At 35.5% G+C, this 21422-nt stretch overlaps 1 protein-coding gene across 7 annotated transcripts in view; it reads left to right on the top strand.

The window, feature by feature from the left end:
* Window positions 1-21422, top strand: part of DENND1B (DENN domain containing 1B) — a 164829-nt gene that overhangs the window by 109616 nt on the left and 33791 nt on the right. For all 7 annotated transcript variants that reach the window (XM_054212001.1, XM_054211999.1, XM_054212000.1 and 4 more), the window contains 2 exons: window positions 7002-7127; window positions 16778-16879. In XM_054212001.1, coding sequence (XP_054067976.1) covers window positions 7002-7127; window positions 16778-16879 — 228 coding nt within the window. The remainder of the gene's footprint in view (window positions 1-7001; window positions 7128-16777; window positions 16880-21422) is intronic.

Here is a 21422-nt window from a genome sequence, read left to right as displayed (position 1 = left end):
TACATTTTCTGAAATTGTAAATCATAAAAACAAACTGTCTTACTCAAAGTAAGGCACTGCAGTGACATACTATGTCTTTTGTTTTTGTTGGTGATTTGTATATATCTGGTACAATAGAAATCAAACTCTTGATGATTATATTAATGCCAATTCCCTTTGATTTTAATGATGTTAAAATCTAGGCTATTTATAGCTCATCTGGTCAGTTTTATTTTGACTCAGTATCATCTATAGTTCAGAAATGTAGATGACATTTTGTGATTTTTATGTTAGTGCATGAAAAAGTAGAGACACACACACACACAGACACACACACGTATACCCAGTAATTTTGACTGTACCCTATCATTCAAGAGTATAGCAAGTTAGGTAAAGAGTGAGTCATTTTATGGTGTGTCAGTAATTTTAACTGACCTTGCATTCGGTGAATAAGGTTAAGGTTATAATGTCACGGAGGTACATACCTCTTGTCAAATAATAGGTAGATGTAGAATTGAGAATTAGGCATTGTGTTGCATAAGATACTGGAGTTGTAGCTAGGGGTCCTTCAAACAGGAAAAATGGCTCTTTCTGCAATGAGAGACACTTCTCATGTATTTTACGGATGCATATCAAAATGATCTCTAAATGAGTAGGCTAGCATGAAATAAATAGGGATGCAGATCTTCATACTTCTAGAAGTGTATTCTCCCCCAGGATATATGTGTTTTACTATTATTAATGTTAATGAAGGTTATCAAAGTGTACAGACTATGCGGTAGGCTTAAAATATTTCATTCCGTATCTAATACAAAGCAAAACAGAACAACTATGTTTTGTGCAAAGTATACTTGCAGAATTTGAGGGCTTTCTAACGAAGCTTTTAATTTGAATATTCCCATTTCTTCCTCTACTTCAATCTGTAAAGCACTTTAATTAAAACGATTTAATGGAAAACATACACAATTATAGTTGGAAAACCTGGTAACAAAAGGCACAGACAACGTCCGTGTTTGGCTCATAAAATGACAAAATGCTTGTCTGCCTCTTGCATTCATGAGGGGCAGTGCAACTGCTAACACTTGGTGAAAAAGTGTAAGACATAGGAATGTAGAGTCAAAATGGTTAGACTTAAAACATTAAAGCAAATGTCAAAGGTATTTACATACGTGAAGCATTTTAAGCTATACAAATAAACCTCATAAGCATACGTAGAAAGGTACTAAAACTTCTGATGAAAAAATATAATGAGTACCTCTGAAGGGTGTTAATATAGGATGAAGAACTGAAAATATAAAAGAAACTCTAGCCTTACTATCCCTTTCAAAATTGATTCCAGGTTGGCTAACAGGCTAACAAAACAAATGCCGTATTTTCAAAGAGTTTTCTAAAACTGTTTCTTGTGTCCGAAGGAAATGGAGTAATTATTTTCTTGATCAATAAGCCTGATGATGTCCTGGCAGCATAGGTATTTAATAGTTTACCCGTGTATAAGTAATATGTCTATGAAAATGCTCTGATTGTGATTTTTTTTCATGATAAATTTAAGATTGAAAAAACATTATTATATGGCATTGTCTAATAAACTGTATAATAAATTAACTGAGATTTAAAGGCATTTTTACATCATTCACTTAAGCATTTAAATTATAGTTACAGGCTAGGTGACTTTCTATGCATGTGAACTCTATTATTCTGTCGGACTGACCAGTGGTCTTGACTGTGCAAAGGTCAGTGGTCACAGTTGTCCTGAATTACCAGTCCTTTTTTCATGCGGACCCTCTGCTGCGTTGCATGCTGTAATCTTCTTAATGGCTTCATTCCAATATTCACACATAATATTTTAGATTTATTGACTGTTAGAAATACTACCATGCCAGTAGCAGTTCCGCTACTCCTAAGGTATTTAAAATTGGAAAAATAAATCAGTGCAAGACTTTCAGGAATCCTTTGTTTTCTTAGAGGGGGGAAAACCTCCCTCTTGTTCCTCTCTTCTGACAAGAACACTTGTTTTTAAATTTCATCATTTCACTGTGAATTTGTCTATTATTTTTTAATTAAAAAAAATGAAAATAAGTAGCCACTTCTGTGGGAGTAACTCTCCCAATACAATAATACTTAGCTCACCACTTCAACAGCATAAGATGTTAGACAAAGAACATTTGTGATGTATAAAAATTAGCAGAGACCATAGACACAAATTTATAAACTTTGGGCCTGATCCTGCAATAGCTACTTGCAGTTAAGTGAGAAGACGACTACTCCTTTGCTTAAATTTTAACGCGTTCAAAAAAAGCTTGGAGAATTGAGGGCATCACATTTAGCAACCAAGTCTTACTGACTTTTCATAGACTAAGCAGAACTTACTTAAAAATATGATCTTCAGAAAACAATAGGATTTATAGGTTTTTAGCATCTTTTGTGGTCGTTAAATATCATTGACCATAAAAATCTACAGAGCTGTTGAAAGATGCATAGCCTTCGTAGCGTGTGGTGCTACACATTATGGTGCGATACAGAATCTAAATGGGTTTTTAGAGTTTTAGTTTTGAGATTCCTTAAGTCACAAGATTTTAACACTGTAAATTGGGTGTGTAAACATTGCTGTTCTAAAAGTAGCATTTGAGAAGCAGGCTGTAATTCACATAGAAAATTGAACGGGTACCTTATAAAACAATTACTTGGAGTGCAAATTATTTCTGAAAATACAATGATTAGTAGTATTATAAAGAAGTTATGGTCAATGTGTAACAGTGCAACTAAAAAGATTTTTTTAAAAAATTTAAGTAATTTATTAAGTAATTTATTTAATTTATTAAGTTTTCCCAACAGAAACTAGCCAAAAATATTACTAATATATTTTAGAAACTCAGAGCAGTCACCAGTGTTTGCAGTGTTATGAGGCAACTATTTATTTTGAATAAGTCTTAGAGTTGAGATTCTGTTGAACCTTGATAAGGTTTTAGAAGCTATAGAATGTGAGATTGAAAAGTACAACTAGTTTTGAAAACATTTGCATTTAGTAGTTGTTTTCATATAAAGAAGTATTTGTGATAAAATTTGGAGGGCTGAGATGCCTAAATCCTCCGTGTGTAGACAATATCAAGTATGTAGAAGCCCTTTCATTAACAAGACTGATTTAAACCATATCAGATTCCATTTTGTGGTTTTGTTCTCTTCTCTGCCATCTTCTCTCACTTTCTCACCCCTGAGAGTGGTCTTACTTCTGTAGTGACATGATTTGATGGGGAACACTGAAAAATAGTTTAAAGCATAGCAACTGTCACCGGTACCAGATAAATACCCAGATATCTTTTTTTCAGAGATCTAGTAGTTTTTGGGAATGCCAGTGCATGGCTCTGCATTTCTCAGGCAACAAATGTTTTGAATACTTCTATCTGTGCTTAAATTTAGATGCGTGCTTAACTTTTTGCAGGAGCAAAGGCCTTGATTAATAGTTACATCATTTTATTCATTTATTTTTTAACTTCATGTGCAGTTCTATTCTTCTACTTACATGAATATTGAAGAGATATTAGTCATGTTTTGTTTCTGATCAGATATAGTTTAGGAATCTTAGAACATAAGGTGACTATTTTAAAAAATAATACTTTTTTTTTAATGTCCAGCACAATATGTTTCTACGTTTTAGATACACTTACTTACATATGAAAGAAAAATCACATATCAATCTCATGACTTTCTACATCTCTGAAAAAGTGTCCTATTGATTTAAATCTTCCTGAAGCTCTGCTTGCTCTTCATTGGTAGTGTTTAGCAGTCCAATGAAGTCACCTTCCTATGAGAAGCCGTTGCTAGGAGAAGATAAAACCAGTTTGCTTCTAGTGTAAATTAATAATACCATTTCTGAAACGGATCACTAGTGGCTTCCAGAAATAAATTTTAACAGCATTCTAACCCCTGTGGTTGGTTTGTTTGCAGTTATTTATTTTTAAACTTTAAGACATGCGAAGAAGGGTAAAAAAAAAAAGTTTGGCATTCTTAATCATAGACAGATAGAAGGATTAAAGCACAGATGAGGAAAAGATTTTGATGAAAATGCTGCTTGGTATTTTTTTTGGCCTGGTGCCAGAAGTGTGGATTGTCTTTGAAATTTTAAGAGCTATTAATGATGTCACCCAATGGGGTCTCACACTTCCTTGGGTTTAGGTTCACGGATCTAAGCAATCACAATCCTGCTGTGCACCAAGTCCTCCTCAGTAGTTCAAAGCACCCAGTTTCTTATCTTACCTACTGTATTGACTATAATAACTACTTTGTCACGCTATCTTTGATTAAACTGGGGAACTGGGAGAATTTGCCAGCAACCTACCCAATTGTGCAGCTTGGGTTTGCCGTCACTCGGTGGTGGGATAAGCCCCGAGAAAGCACTGTCCCTCTGCATGCGTGTTTGCCGACCTCAGCTTGAAGGGAACTTAGGCAGGTCTCAGGGGCGCTTGAGGAGCGTTTCAGCCAGGGCTCCGGTTGTGATGATTGGGAAATCAGGGTCATGGCGTACATTATCTCTGCAGGCTTTTTCTAAAGAGCACTGTGCTCCTAGTACTTCTGCAGAATAATCTAATAGAGCTCTTCCTGCCTTTTAGCATAGCCTCCTGAGAGAAGCAGAAGGTGGAAGAACTTTCTTTGAACTCCAGCACATTCTTTTTGAGGCTAGAACTCCTTCCGGGATAGCAGCGCAAAAAAAATGTGTGTCTCACTACACATTTTTTGTTCTGGAGAACCTGCCTTCAAACTGCCAGCCCATTGGGATGTTCTTAATATCGTTGAGCTAGTAACGTACCAATACTACAGTGAAGCGGGAGATTTGTTGCTTTCTATTGTTCTTTTTAACACATTTTTGCCTGAAGCATCCTGTTTATTGATTCATGTTAGGGTACATAGGGCCTGCCAGAACTGAGAAAATCAGAAAATACCATTTTTCCCTCACATCCCCCACTTTGTCCTCTAATTCCTCTGCTCTACGTCATCTTTACCCCTTTATTCTCTGACCCTGCCTTATTGTCTGCCATTATTTCCCCGAACTCATGAGATACAATTTAGAAGAACCTAGATGTAAAAGAATGTAGAGAATTTTCTACCTTTCCCGTCCCTTATGTTTTGAAGATGCTTCGTCGGTCATGGCAGAGACAACATTTTAAGGTTGACAGTTCTTTTTTCGACCTCATGTTACTACTTTTGTTTTAGTGAAATTGAGCTAAGGTTGATGGGCGCGTTTCCCTTATACAAAGGATATATATGTTTATTTCCCCTGGAATGAAATTAACTTTATTTTTAATAACTTAAATGATTTAATGATTATACAGTACAGGAAAAAAAAAACAACCAACAAAAGCCCCCCCCCAAAAAAAACCCCAAAAAGCCCCCAAAACAAAACTAAAAACCCCAAACCAAACCATGCATTCATTTTTTTTTTTTTTCAACCTTGAATTGCTTAACTGGTTTTTGTACTCAGACTTTCAGTTTTTTTTTTTCTTTTGAGGAAAAAACGTAAATGAGCCTTGGTGTATTCTTTCCATGGGCTAAATGAATCAGGCTCTAAACTTTTATCTAGATCTATGGAGCTTGGATATAAATTGAAAAGATCACAGCTATGGGGAAAAGACCTATACTGTAAAGGCCTTTCTGCATAGATTATGAACATCATAACTCAATAATTTTTTTCTTCAAAACTATAGTTATAATTGGACCCAATGGGGGTCTCTCTCTTTGATCAGATCACAGTAACTGTGACTTTACACTGGAAAATGTCACTACAGTGAAGGTTTATCACCTGTAGAGCTGGTCTTTTCTCTGATGCCATGTTCAGTTCTCATTAGCATTATTCAAAGTTTAGTTGTTAATTAGGTTGACACTTCAATTACAATCATCTTCTACAAGAGCAGTCAGGACTGCTTGCATAAAGAAACGAAAAGATACTCATTCTTGCATATATTTCTGTGAGAGTGAAAGCTGTTTTGGTGATAGTTTATGTTTATAATGTTCTGTTTAAAGAGTAACTCTGTTATTTTGTATAGTTTTTAGTGACTTAAATATTGCTTTATTGGTTATATTGCAATACAAAGGGATACAGAAACATGTATTCAACGTAATTGGAGTTGACTTAGTTCTCCAGATGTCCGTCACGTTGAAACTGAGGAGACTATAGACTATAACTGGGTGTAATTCTACATCTCTAAAGAATACTGTAATAATTCCACAATAATATGATTTTTTTCCAAAGTCTTTCCAAGTAAGCATCATCTAAATTAGTATTTCTAATTTTTTTTCCAATTCTGTATAATCAGCGATTGCTGTTTGCCAAGTAAGAAAAGACCTCCTTCAAAACAAACAAAAGTTAAGCACTAAAATAAGAATGGTCTTGTGGTGTGTTTTTGGTTTTTTTTAAACTACAGGTGCCTTGTAAGTATTATTCTTTGTTTCCTCTTGCATATGTTTTATCTTCTAGGACAATGTATCACCGAATTTACACAAACTTTTCTCAACTATTTGACAGGGGTAGCAGCTACTCCCATGGTATTGTGAGTAGCATGAGAAATCATGTAAGATAGTAATTTGCCTTAAAAAAAATAAAAATCCTTAAAACTGAATAATAAGTTACCATTAAGAGTCCTTAAAAATAAACCTTCATAGCATAAATAAAAAATACTCAACTGTCTTCATTCAAAACAAGTAGGTACATGTTACGATTGAGCAAAAAAATTGTGCAGGAAACTGGCTCACATGCAGTTTACTGTAAAATAATTAAGCTTATTTATGTCAAGAGGCCTTGGGAAAAAAAGAGAGCATAAACCAATTTGCATTAGCACTCGACCATCATCCCCTGCTTTCATTTCAATTAACAGACCAGCAGGTGCTCTTTGCAGTTAAAAAGATAAGCTATCAAGGAGGAGGATGAATTTTTGGCTGACCTGTAGACACCATGGTTTGCCTGCTGATTGGGTTCATACCTCGCTGTACCAATTTCTGAGGTGTTAATTTAACTGTTCCACTCTGTCGTGCAGGTCTCGGCCTTGAAAAATAAACTGAAAAAGCAGTCTACAGCTACGGGTGATGGAGTAGCCAAGGCCTTTCTTCGGGCACAGGCAGCACTGTTTGGATCCTACAGAGATGCACTAAGATACAAACCAGTAAGGCGGCTTCTTCTTTTTTTTTTTTTTTTTTTCCTTAATTTGTAAGAGCACAGTCACATTCTTTGCAAGGATGCTTTATCTCAGTCTGAAACATTTCAAAGAAAATGTTTTAAATCTTACTCTATGCTAAGGTTATGTTGTCAATTTAGAAGACGCTCCCACCTCCTGACGGTGAGTTGTACTGAAAAATAAATACTCATCCAAAGTCAGCTATTGTTTTCCTTTGTATCGCTTTCATAATTTATTTAGTATAAAATCAGATTGGATTAACGAAGCTACTTACACACAGGTCACCTGATTTAATGTGGTGAAGAACCGAAGAGCCCGTGCCTTTCAGACTCCGTCATTTTCAGAGACTTTGCTGTGTTTGAGGCCAGAAGACTTTTATTTCCTAGCAGAAGCTAGCTATGAGTCAAATGTGCATCTCTTCTATTACACGCTTATCTTGATTCCACTGAGAAGTTAGGAGAAATGAAAACCCATTTCTTCCCATCAGAACTTCAGAATTTGTATTTCTGACGTTTTGCTGGTACTCAGTAGATTAATGTGTTACGGACTTTCATCCTTTCTAGTTTGAGGGTGTCACATATTGAGCCTGTTAGAGATAAAATAATTTGCCAGAAACAATTCAGAGATTAATTTCATCTGTCAGTCCAGATTCTTTTCCTATGATATTTGCAAACTACTGATAGTAGTTCTGTTTGATAAAATGCATTGAGATGACATTGGCTGAATCAGATTCTGACGTTATGATGTTTGGTGGTCTAATGGAGTCAGATAAATATTGAGATTTGATAGGAGAAAATCATCCTTGATGGAGGTGTCAAGTTTTTAAAACTGGTGGGTGTGTGGGTGCACGGGTGGGTGTTTGTTTAGGGGTGAGGAGGGTAGTGTATTCTGTTGTTGGGTAAAGAACTACGTGGTATTCCTTGGTGGCAATGGGGAGGATAGTTATTAATTCCAGATGAGGCCTTCTCTTGGAGGAAACATTAAAAAACAGTATGGCAGGGTCTTCCTTCTACTTAAGTCGTTCTCTTACAGGTAGTCGTTTTTGCCGTAAGCATTTTACACGCTAGCTCTCTGTGCCACCGACAAGAGTTGTTATTGAGATGAAAAGTAATCCATGCAGAAATGAAGTAATGTTTAAGGGTTTAGTTTGTGTATTTCTGTTTAGCAGTCATTCCAGTTTTCTTATGATATGGAAAGCCAGTTTGCATACTATATTGAAATGACTGTACCTGTTTTCAAAATTGCTTGAGTTCAACGCAGTACTAGTGTCAAACTTGTCGAACAAATAGTTTGAACGAAACAGATAGTTGTCATTTATCCTACAGTGGCATTACCTGACAGTGCTTCAGAAGAGCTTATCTAATTTGTTGCTTAGTCTAAAGGTGAGGACACTGGCCTGCCAATCATGGCAGCTTGCAGTAAGAGCTGTTAAGTCAAAAAGTGTCTTAATCTACATTCGATATATGTGAACAGAATGATGTCAGTCTAGTACCTCTGTTCTGACCAGAAATAGGCTCCAGTCAGTCCTTTGTTTGGTGAGTTTGTTGAACTGAATGTGCAAGTTCTTTATCATTCTGGTTAGTGTCTCTGTTGAAATGAGCTCTCCTTTTAACTGATTTCCATTTTATTTCAGTTTATCTGTTGGCATATCTGAGATATCTACATTTGCACTGTATTGGAAGTAGTGCACCATGCATCATTTCAACTGGCAAACATTTGTCAAAGTGACCTTTGCAGTCCGCCTTTCTGCATTATTTCTTTTGCTTTTTTTTTCTTTTTTTTGGCTCCACTGATTGCATATAAAAGAACATATTTATGAAACCATTGTGGCCTGGTGGGTTTTTTTTTAAAAAAGATATGTTATTTCAGAACATCTTAACAGGCAGAAGTCTGCTGGCAAATACCAGCATATCTTGGATTGGCATCAACTTGTCCAAAGACAAAGCGTATTTTAAAAAAAAAAAAGTGTAACTGTTATTTTTGAGCTGTGTTCGCATTGTTTTAACTAATTTTAGTATTTTACAGAATTTTGTTGTGATGGAAAAATTTATTAGAAGCTGAATTTGCTCTGGATTAGTAGAAATGGAGTTATCCCATGATTGTTCAGCTCATTTTATATGAGCCTTTTGAACCTTGAACTCAGTTTAATGCATTGTGAATTGGGAAGTTAAAAAAAAAAAATATCACATCTGACTGTATTAGGCCATTTGTGAGGAGTCTCAGAACTTGGGAATTGTTATTGCAAAGAAAATACTACCCTTTGTTTTGGAGTCTATGATGCTATATCTAATAAGTGAATCTAAACCACAGCTATGGACTTCATTTACATTCTTTCAGGAGCTCAAGAAGTATTCATGTAGAAAAATTGTGGGTTTATACTTAAATGAGAATATTTTCTATACAGATTTGAAATACTTTATCTATAAATAAGCTTGTCATATTTTCAGAATCAAGAACTGAGAGATTTTGGGGTACCATTTTTAGGATCGCAAACATCCTGATGAAAAATAAAATAATGTGTTTGGATAGTTATTGATTGCTTGTAAGTTGAAAAATATGTTCAAGAGAACTGTTTTCCTTGCAACAGTGTGTTCTGTACGATCTTAACTTGCAACATGAAACAACTGTCATTAATATTCACTTTGAGTAAAGAACAGCTTTGATAGTGTCTGTACTCTTCCAACACTTCTCTTCACTCCAAACCCTGTTCATCACACTGAACACTCGTTCTGTGCAACTGTTTGTTTTCAGCATAGGACAGATTCTCCTCGGTATAGCAATATGTCTTCAACAAACGTCTAGCAATTATTGAAAAAAAAAAAAATGATTAGTGAAAGGGAAAATGGGAAGCTTCAGGGGTCTTGGAAGGAGTTCATGGGACTCCAAAAGACCATATGGAAAATTTGACTACTCTAATACAGACAGGATATGTAACATGTAATAGATAATGGTGATTAGATTTTTTGTCTAATAAATGGTAATAAAAATCTTAATCCAGTAACAGTTTCCAAGAAAAGTGGAAATAGTTGTTTTTTTCTGATGTAATCAGGATACTGAATTAAAGAAATCTGTCAAACTGTTAGAACTGCACAAAATATTTTTGTAATATGCTACACTTTACAGCAGCAAATATTGCATAGTAGGAGTGGGCCTGTAGAGCAAAGCAGTGCAGTTGGTGCTAAGGACCTGACATGCACACAGCGTGCATTTCTAGCTTTATTGCGATTCTTATTTTAGTCTGGTGTTGAATACTGAATACCTGTGACGAGCTGGAGCTCTTTTTCTGCTTTAGTTTAATCCAGAAGGAATCCAGTTAGTGCATGGTAGATGGGGACAACTGAAAAAATTCTTTATGCAACCTCTTTTACTATCTTACCACCATTCCAAAATTTTGATAGGGAAGAGAAAAAGAAAATAAATCAGATTTTCATCTTTATTTACTTCATTGTCATTTGATAAATGACCGAAAAATAAGCCAGAACAAAATTATCATCAATGGAATAGTGAATTAGAATGGTTTTGGTATATGGTCCCATTCACGTAGAGGACTGCAGTCCATTTTGATAGGGTAATGTGCATGGACTTGGAGGGGCGAGGCGTGTGGTGTGTCTCCAGCAGTGCAGACCTACACCAATGCCAATGGGGCTACTCAAACTGTTTGGCTATAAGGAGCCCTGACGTATAGAAGGGCAGGTGGTCAGTGCATGGTTGTACTCCCCCAGCTGCGGTACAAGCCATCGTGCAGTCTGCAACGTTGGTGATCGCAGTTTTGATCCCAAGGGTCTAACCCTGCTGAGACATTTCAAAGGTCAGAGTGTTGTGGCATAAGTGCTTCTTATACCATGTGAATGCATATACAAGTCCAAACTATGTTTACTTTGGGTGGTCACGACTTAGCCTTGAACCTTTTGTTGCTCCTGTTTTCTTTAGGTAGACCAGCATTTGAAAAAGTATTATGTAATAGGATTTCATGTTCCATGTTTCACAATTGCGTGCATAGGCGGGAGTTAGATACAAAGATTACAATTGTGCAGTTTGTGTCATTTTGTCAACCAGTGTTATGTTTTTTCTAGCTGTTTTACTTTGCGTGTTCTTCATGGGTCATTTTTAGGCATCCTTCCTTATCAGGTAGGCACCACGCCAGTCAAACATTTTAACAACTCTGTGATGGCCTTACACATGTACTTGTGCAAACCTTGCAGATGAAAGCAAAGACTAGTAAATTTTTTCCATTAATCATATGCAATATGGTCAGTTAATGAAACACTATATGATGTAAAGAATTCTTAAGCAGGCAATATTTCCACTGACAATCTACATCTAGAGAGGGAAAGGTAGGTAAGAGAATGAGGAAGGAGCACAAAAATAATAAGTATACAAGTATTCACCATAATAGAGATTAATTTTAACATCATCAGGAAAATAAGCAGAGCAGAAAAGCTGTTTTCTCTTAGGTAACAAACATCAGGAGGATATATAGGTGTGATTTTTTTTATTTTTTTTATTTTTAAATTCATCATGGCAAGACAAATACATTTCAAATGTATTTCAAGTAAATCCTCTTTGACACATCTATTAAAAGATTGTGGAATATAAGCAACAATAACTTATTTTCTACCTTTGAAAAATCAGCTTTTCTTCAAGAATTAGCTAAAAAAATACTCAGTCGTTGGAAAAAAATCACCTCTTTTGTGGAAAAAGTCCTCAAAGCTCCTGATGTTATGAGGGAAATAAACACAGGATAATTTTGCTTTAAGTCATGGTGGTTGTAACATCACTCATCAGAAATTAAGAAATGAAGAGCAAAGGCTAATGGATTGCTCTGGAATGCTCAGCAGTAGGAGTTCATGGTCTCATCAGCACGCCAGGGGTGCCGAGATAACTTCCAGCTTGAAGATAGCACAACCGGTCAGACCTCACTTTAATTGAATGCTAACTGAAGTGCTTTGGGCCAATATTGGCGCTATTTTAAGTAGCGGCATCGCCTCTGCAACAGATGCAGGTATTGTATTTCATATACAATAAAGCAAAATAACACGATCAAATGTTATATTAGGAAAAAATACATATTTTAAGATTCAGAACGAATACGTATGTAATGATTGCTTATAAATGAGTTTCAAAATCAAACCTTTTGAGAACAGGTATCTCTTGAAATGGGCATTGACTTGTTTATCTTTCCCCCAAGAGTTAAGCATAAAAAGTACAGCAGAGTACAGAAACAGGGAGAGTAATGACATACCAGAACATAGCTTGTGTTTAAATCCGGACCCACCCTGGGTAATATCGGTTATGACTATTTATTGTGACTTCCATAAGAATTCTGTTCTACATGTTGAAAATCATATTGTTTAGTTTGTCTCAAGGACAGTAGTAGTCCTTTATTGGATATTGTATTAATAGGAGCTGTTGTGGATTTTAATTGTGACTATAAGAAATACCAGCATATCTGAATCTTTATGTGGGTAAATTCCAAGAAATTTGCAAATTTTGCAGAAAATTGTTTGTAATTTAAGGTGGCGCTGTCCCGAGTAGAACCATAGCTCACACTCAGTTATCCCCTGGCCTTTGTCTCTGAATGTCATGACAACAGCTGAAATGCCAGCTTTGTGCTTCCTTGATTTTAAACAGAGGAATTTTAATATCAAAACCAAAATGGTGTTTAAAGTTTTGGTTTGTTTGTTTTTTTTTTAAATAAACTCTACAAAACCAAAGAAGCTATGCCTGTACCTACCTTATACTTTTCATGTATGAAGCGAGAGCTACCGTATGAAACGGTATTAATTATAGCAATAGTACAAAGAGTTGGTGTTAGTCATCTCATGCTAGAGAGTTACAAATGTTTTCTGAAATAAAGAATTCAAACGTTAGCACTTCTTGTTCAAGTTAAATAACACTAGATTTAGAAAGCACAAACGTGCCTTCTAATCTAGATTATTTTTCCTTTTAGAATGATCACGCTGTTTTAGCTCACTGCTTTCACGTTCCATTGAGGTCTGTGTAAATTGCTTGCTTGAAATGTGAATGTAGCTTCGAGTAAGAAATTCCTGCTGTGTGTGGCAAGCTATGAAAGGGGAAGAGAATTCTACAGCAACTGTTGTTAAAAGGACAGGTATCTTGTTTGGGCATAGATTGTTTGGTCTGAGTATTAGCTGTCTACTTTTCAGTATAGAGTCCCCACTGGGTTTTGATCGAAATTGTTTTGAAAGTACATTGTAGATCAATACGACAGGGGCCATTTGATGGTCTAGTAGTTAAATATCAGTGGAGCATTCCTCCGAAACTCAGTTTCTAAAGGTACCCAGTTGTATTTGCAGAAATGAGAGTGTTGTAAGCTTTGCGCATGAAAACTTCTAGAGCTACTTTTGTTTATATTGATTCAATAATTTATTTTTTAAATAGCACTTCAAAAGGCATCATGTTTACAGTAATAATCTTGAAGATTTGTAAAAGGTTTTTTTGGAAAACAGTTTTGTTGTTCAGGGCGTTGAACAAATAAAAGAGCCAGGAGCGAATTGTATTATTTAATGCAATTTCAGTAAAGTTACAGCAGATACGCTGAGACAGCTTCAGCGGGGAATTTCTACAGGTTTCAACAGATTTTCTCATTTTTATGTGCTGAACAGGTAGCAGCCTTAAACCTACTCAAATTTTTAAAGCAACCTTGCTATCGGTAGGTTCAAATAACGTAGATGACTATTGGATGTGAACTCTTTATACAACTAAAAAATTTTCAGCTAAGGAGTAGCTTTGGTTATTCTGTCTCTGAACTGCACTGATAAGGGAACAGATGCATGGATGCATGAGTGCTTACTAACTATCTGAAGCATCCAGCGATTAAAGAAAAGTATTTGGGAAAATATTACAACCATGCACTAAAAATGCATGTTGAACTACCATCTCCTGGTGTTACGTGGCGCGGGTGGGAGACGTGCCATCAAGTAGAACTGTGTCTGCTCTGTCTTCCCAGGCTGACGCGAAAGGGAGAGCAAGAATGCCTGTTTTCTCTTCTGCTGGGAGATAACCTCTCCTTTTTCTCTTTCATCTTCCCCAAGGCAACTGGGAAAGTGGCAGTGGAGGCATAGCTTAGTTTTTATCTTTCTAAATAGTGTATTTTGAAAATACTGTTTTCTCTCTTTGGTCCTAAATTTAATGTTTCATAGTATGTCACGAGCCATCATCAAGTCAGTTCTGCGCCCCCACAAAGCCTCTGTATTTCCAGAAATCATTTCTTTGGGCAACAAGAACAACAACAAAAATTACATAAAAATAATATCTATAATATGTAAAAATATGTAAAAATAACATACGATATACAAAATTAAGGTATAATATATAAAAATATTCAACAATAATATATCGTATATATAAAAATAATATATATAAGATATATAAATACATACATTAAAAAAAAAATAGGAGTTGTTACAATTTGCTGCCTGGAAATGTTTTGGAAGAACGCTAGAACTGAGCAAAGAGTCTGCCCTCAGGAGCACTATGTCTTGTACCACGGTATCTCACTGGAGACTATTTCATTTATTTTGATGCACTTTGAATTTGCTGAGTAGCTTGGGGTCATCTTCTTAAGACAAGAGTCTGTAGGAGCCCGAGAATAGCTAATGCAAAGTGGGTCAGGAAGGCAGTGCTATTTAAAGTACCACAAACATTGCAAGCTATTTGGCAGATCCAGCATGTCCTGCGTGTGTGCTGTGTTCACCAGTTATCTCGGGTAAGCAGTAGGTGGAGTAACTTGGTTGATTCTCCTGGGGACTCGATCGACAGTGCTACATGTTGTACTGAGATGGGTTTGCACATCACGGTGTTCCAGCTACCCTGTGGAAGGGGAAGCATTACGTTAGGTAAATGTATAGCTTCTAGCTCTTCCAGTGAGATTTCTAAAATCAGAGGTTCCATAAAGAAGTATGAATGTAAAACTTAAAACCAAGTTAAACATGAACTTAAGCACTTTGCTGAGTAGAATGGGACCTCTTGAAAGAGAGACCTCCAAAGAGGGAAGCTTTTGCTAGTATAAGAATTGGATTTTAAAATGACATCACAGCGTTTTTACTGCAACATTTCCTTGGATTCTTCTTGAACTGTTTAAAAACAAAGTGCAAGATATAAAGAGCAGTTGAAAATTTAGAGCTACTCACCCAAACTCACCTAGGTCACGTGCAGAAAATCGTTTGTGATATTCTGGAAGCACATAACTGCACAGTCAGGCAAAATGATAGGAAAACGCATGAAGTAGCATGTGCGGTTCAAGTTAAACAGGGTTAGGAGCAGAAGCCTGTGGTGATCATGGGCATGAATAAATTTGTCTTTAAAGTGGCTAACAGTTGGAGCTATTGTGAAGATCAATATAGAAGCTGTCTTTGATCTTCTTCCTTTTGAATGGCTGAAGCGTCCTTTATTCTGTTGTGGGACTGCACTTTATATGGAGCTTTTGGGTAGTAAAATATTCTATGGTAGATTTAGGTGTGTCATTTTGTTGGATTCCAAATCTTCTGTTTTTGAGACCTCTGGTAATTGTTTCTAACCCGGTAATTATTTTGGTTTTGTAAACTTGGGTGAGAGGCCTTTTGGCTTTATGATGAAATCCGTTCATGTACCTTGGTCACTACACAAACTCTGTAATGTGTCTATCAGTTAAGTCAAACAGCTTCACGTATTTATTGTAAAGTATTGATAAGAATAACAGAATTGGAGAGAATGTTCATCCAAAGCGTCCAGTGCTCTGTGCACACTGAAAATAGCAAATTTTAAATGAAATTAGGGAATAGCATAGGAGTCAATCTGATTGTTTATAAATCATCTTATTAACATCTTTTTAAATGAGTGCTGTTTTCAGTAGTGTTTTTTTCAACAAACGCTTCATTTTCAATGAATACTTGTTTATCTTCTTTTGCCTTCAGAGTGTTTTGGTGCATGGTTTTTGGTATAACTATAGACTATGTGCTTTTCCCATGTTGGGGAAATACTCTTGTATTAAATGTTAATCTCATCTGTTCAGATTTTCTCCATAACAGTGTTCTAGAAAGTTTGTAGTTTTTGTTTTGTGTAAAAATAAAATAGATGTGTATTTCAATAATTTCCTGTTAAATCTTCTTATGTTTTGGTAGAATAAATATAAAAATAATTTGGTGCAGATACATCATTTTGGACCAAATTAGAGTTTTGGTTTACTAGTGTTGCTGGTTTTGCATGCCAGGGAATCAGGGCAATCCTGAACAATAACGCATGGTAAATTATTTGAAACACTGGCCCTGCTCTTCCTCAAAATTTGAACCCTTCCTCAAAATTTTTAAGGAAAAGTACTGTAAAGGTAACATGGACCAACTGTAAACCACTTACTTTTTCCTTGCAGAGCATATTTTGTAGACGGACTTCATAAACCAGAGGTTCAATTGCAATACGTATTTTGATGACTATTTAAATATTGTATGAAGATTTTGGGTGTTTTTGTTGTTGTCTACATCTGTTTAATTGGATGCATGTTTATCAAGATTGCTTGAAAGGGAGTATTTGTATGTATTGACTATTAGTAAAAAAATAAATTTGTAATGGAGAATTTTAAATAAATCAGCATATTTGTGTACTGTAGTTACCATCTAACTTTTTCTGTTTAAATTTTTTAGGGAGAGCCTATAACTTTCTGTGAGAATAGTTTTGTGAAGCATCGTTCCAGTACTACTAAGCAGTTCCTGGAAACTGCTGTTAATCTTCAACTCTTTAAACAGGTATGAGAGGGTAAACGACCCATGTTTAATGATTTTCTCTTGAAACATATCTGTATTTAAATGTATTTTCCTTTCTCTTATCTTGTGAAACTCTGGTTAAAATAGAAGTACAAGTACTTTGTGTACAGACAGTTATCCCTGGTTTGTTGGATTATTAAATCTTCAATTGCAGTTAAAAAGAATGGTGGTAGTGAGGAAACTCAACAAAAAATAACCCCAGGGTGCAAAGCCCGCGCAGCATCTCTTCAGAGCCAGTCGGCAACTCATCTAAACAGGAAAAATCGTGGATCTCCCGGCTTGATGGTTGAACTTCATTTTCAGCTCTCTTGGCTCATGACCAAAGAACCTAAACAACATAGTGCTTACTTAAATTGGACTTCAGTGGCTTTTTATTTAAAAACTGGATTCATACTGTAATTGCAGTTTTCATTGCTAGGCTTTTTGAAATGTGCACACGGAGAATATAACAAACCTGAGCCATAGGGGTGGCCTGAAGAATATTCTAGCTGATCTCTTAATGCAGATTATGAGCTAATAGAGAACAAATTATTGAATGTCTGGCATAGCTCAGTAATAGTTTTATTACGGTCTTTGAAATCAAGTTTTTTCTTTGATTTTATTCTGTAACTGTCTTTTCTCCCATTTCATCACATGACCCCATTGCATCAAAAGGGTGTTAAGAAACTTATAACTAGATTTTTAGGAGAACCAAGGAAAATGTGAATAAAATCAGAAGGCTTATAAAAGTATATTATTTGCCTGCAGATATCTGGAATGATTGAGGCATGGGAGTTCATGTTTAAATAATCTGGTGGGCGCCTTTGAAGATATACTACCATGATAGATAAGGGAAATTCATTATACCCAGAATCTTCTAATTTTCAAAAAACCACTGGGTGTTAATCAGAGGCTAGTGTCTAAAGTAAAGATTTATGCAAGGATGATAGCGCATAAGAGTCCTGTGAAAACATGTTTCTCCTAATCGTATAAAGTTAAAGAAATATCTATCATAGAATTGGGCTCCTTTAATTTTTCTCTGCTTTATTTTATACAATTAAAAAATGTAAAAAAAAAATTAAAATAATAAGAAATCTGAAATCTTTTGAAGTATCCAGCACATATGATTGAAATGGAAAGAAGTAAAAGAGTAAACAGTGTTGTTTACATTTTGCATATCTCAGTGTGATAAGCTAGCATGAAACTTTCTTAATAGAAAACTGCCTACAAGCAATGTTTCTGAATTGTTGTCACACTACTGCTAAAGCAAGGTCTTCAGCTGTAAGAGAAAGGTTTAACTCCACTGAAATGAATGGGCTTGTCAGTGTGCCTCTGTGCTTACCCATTACATTTTAATATGTGTTGGATTAAACAGAATCAGTTTACAGTTTGTTTATGGCTTGTTTTAATTTTATTTCAACTAAAGGAAATAATATATTTTAGAGGATTAGGAAATAGTAACAATTTTGATCACGCGTGTGGTTTAATAGTAGTAGTAGTAGGTTTTTTTCAGTCCTCTAGTTTCTGTTGCGAAGGTTACTCCGACTTTTTCAGCTAATGCTTAGCCCAGCTGCATCTTCTCCATTTTTTTCCCCACTGACAAATGAGCTGTTTTCAAAGTTGTTTGTGTTCAAAGAGACCAAACTGTATTTTATTCTGTTCTGGAAAATCTTTTAAGCAGAAAATAGTTCTTAGAAGCAGCCTTAGACCAAGCAGAAAATAGCTACTTTAAATGCACCCCTTTTGCCATAACTGACAAGTAACCTTTATTTCTGCCATTTTGTAAAATCCTTCCTCTGTCCTTTTTTCTTAGTGGGCTTTTAATCTTCTCCTCCTCTCTCCTGCATTAAAACATATTAATTCCTCTGATTTAACCACTATTTTAAGTTTGGAAGTGCTAGTATCTTTTCACCAAAGTACCAGGAAATCACTGTTGGAATAAATTGTGGAATTCTTTGTGGTACTCCCATTCAGATTATTTTCATCTTCAACATCATCTGTTTTTACTTTGTGTTGCATTTTGATGTGTTTTCTGTTAATGATCCCCCCCAAATGTATTAACACATGCCAGTCTTTTGTACCAGAATCGTTAACTAACCTGTAAATGGGATCAGTCACAACACTTACCCTGAAATACCATGAGGGGTGACGCTTCCAGCCTAACACTTTTCCTTCCATTGCAAGCTGTTATCTCCTTTTTGGGCCGGTCCTTACCCAACCTAAAGTTCAGGTGTACCGTTCAGGTACTCTGATTTTATTTCATCTCAACTAGGATTTTGAGGCACATGCAAGAGGCTTTTCTGTGGTGTAGATAAATTGCATTTCCTTTATCTATAAAATTAATTGTCAAAGAATCTGTGAGAAACAGTGTTTTAACTTATATGTTGTATCTTCCCACTTACTTATTTACCACTTTTACCCTCGAAATGCCCCCTCATCAAATTGTTAAGGGCAAACTGGCAGACCAACACTTCAGACAACCATTGCTTTTTTAAGTAATGGTACTGTTCTTCTCCACTTCAACTGTGTTTCCTTTACTTTGATAGACTCATAAAAAATTTTTTTACTTCCAGGTATATGTGCTGTTTTCCATAGAATCGTGTAACAGAGGTGAATCTAGGGGTTTCTGATTCACGTTTTATTCCTCAGATACTGTAATGTCCATTTCTGTATCTCATTTTCATTAACGTTTGTATTTTTGTTCCTTTATTCAGCATCATAGTCTTTACTGAAAACTGAGGCAGGATATTTTTGGCAGGGACCACGCTTAGATTATCTTTTAGCCTCAAACCATTCTCTTGGACTTATAAATTATGGAGATGCCTTTGAATTCAGGTTGATGACTTCACGTTTTTGGAAGTTGAAAGGACTGTTTATATTGCTCTGAAACAGAATGCACCAAACTCTTTATGCAAAACATACATTTGCCAGGAATTTATAGAAGTAATTTATGATAAATACCCTGATAAGGATCACAACTATAGGGACGTATGAAGTTTAATGTGCTGGCTTTAGTTTTCTAAAGCTGTCCTCTGCCCTGAAGAGATTTAATTTTAAAAACCCTGATTATTGTTATTCTTATATATTATTCATATAAAAAAATTTCTTAAAAAGAAAATAACTATTACTTATATATTAAATATTCTTATTTCCTGATTGAATATTCTGTATATGATGTCTTTTGCCCAGATTAAATGTTTGTTCTCTTGGACTGTATACTTAACATTACTACTTTTCTCACTGTTTTTTTTTTTTCACCGCATCTTTGATATTTCTACTATTATGCATCCTATTTATCTGTTAGCTTTTTCTGAGCCTTGGAAAGGCTCCCCTTTAATTAGGGTAACATGGAAGGTAGCTAATCTTTATTTCAAGCTGCAAACACAGGCAATTAATAGTTACATCTTACATGTCAAATAGTTCTGATGAGTGTCCAGGGAAAATACTAATTCATTCTTAGAACTAGCATGAAGCCTAATGCTAGACTATCTCATTACATAATGTAATTGTTTAAGTGATGTAATCTGCAACATTTGTTGGGATTTGTTCGTAAAAAGGTGGAAAGTGTCAACGAGAAAAATAAATAATGAATGCAGGATTAGGACTTGAAGACTCATAAGTCTTTTGAACATTATTATTAATTTCAAATTTCATTTACAAGTTTTATGAGTTGAGCTCTCTTCTTGCAAGATGTTGAGCTCCTATTGTGTGGAAATCGCATTTATGATGTTTTCTTTGCTTCTACCAACTTTTTGTTTTTAATAATGGGTGAATCGACTTGGAATTTTTACTCCTACCTAAATAAATGATTGGGTTCAGCTCACAAACATCACGTCTCCTCCCACAGCCCCCACTCTTTATCATCTCTGCAGCAAGATCTTCTGAAGTGGATATGGTCTATATTTTGATTTTTAGAATTCAAAATTATTTATGGATTATGGTATTTCTGTCTTTAGTCAGCTTAAAATCCAAGAGCAGCACTGGAATTACTAGTTTTTCATTGAAAGTGGTAGTCAACCAAGGTCTCTCTGGGTCTCAAAGTAAATGCATTTCTTGAAATAGGCCCAGATTTTTCGAGGGAGTGTGGGTTTGAAAAATGGGAGGAGAAAACCATAAAGCGTATGTGTGATTCCACGTGCTGTTCTTTTCATGTAGCAATCTAAGTGCAACCGTTAACAGTAAACTATTCAAAAGTAATAACTACTACTACCACTTAAAAGTTCCTTTAAATAATGTCTCTAGTATCTTTTTGCTAACAGTTCAGCTTGTCAGTATTTACATTAAATACTCAGTTGGAGTGATCCTCTAAAAACTAAAGTTCAGTCAGTGTCTCAGCCTTCTGTTGATAGAATTTTACCAACTGATGAGTATGTCCATAAATCTTACGTTAGTTTATAGTATGGAATGAATTCATAACTTTCCCAAAAGAGATAACGTCTTACAGTTCAAAGGCTGGAGATGGGAGGGGATGGGGTGGTGGGATTTTTTTCCTCACAGCAGTAGCTAAAGATGCTCTTATCTCTTTTTGTTACTGTGAAATAATCCA

The sequence above is a fragment of the Rissa tridactyla genome, chromosome 8 (genome assembly GCF_028500815.1).
Source record: "Rissa tridactyla isolate bRisTri1 chromosome 8, bRisTri1.patW.cur.20221130, whole genome shotgun sequence".
Lineage (NCBI taxonomy): Eukaryota > Metazoa > Chordata > Aves > Charadriiformes > Laridae > Rissa > Rissa tridactyla.
The sequence above is the reverse complement of the archived record's forward strand: the minus strand, read 5'-3'. Positions and strand labels throughout refer to the sequence as shown.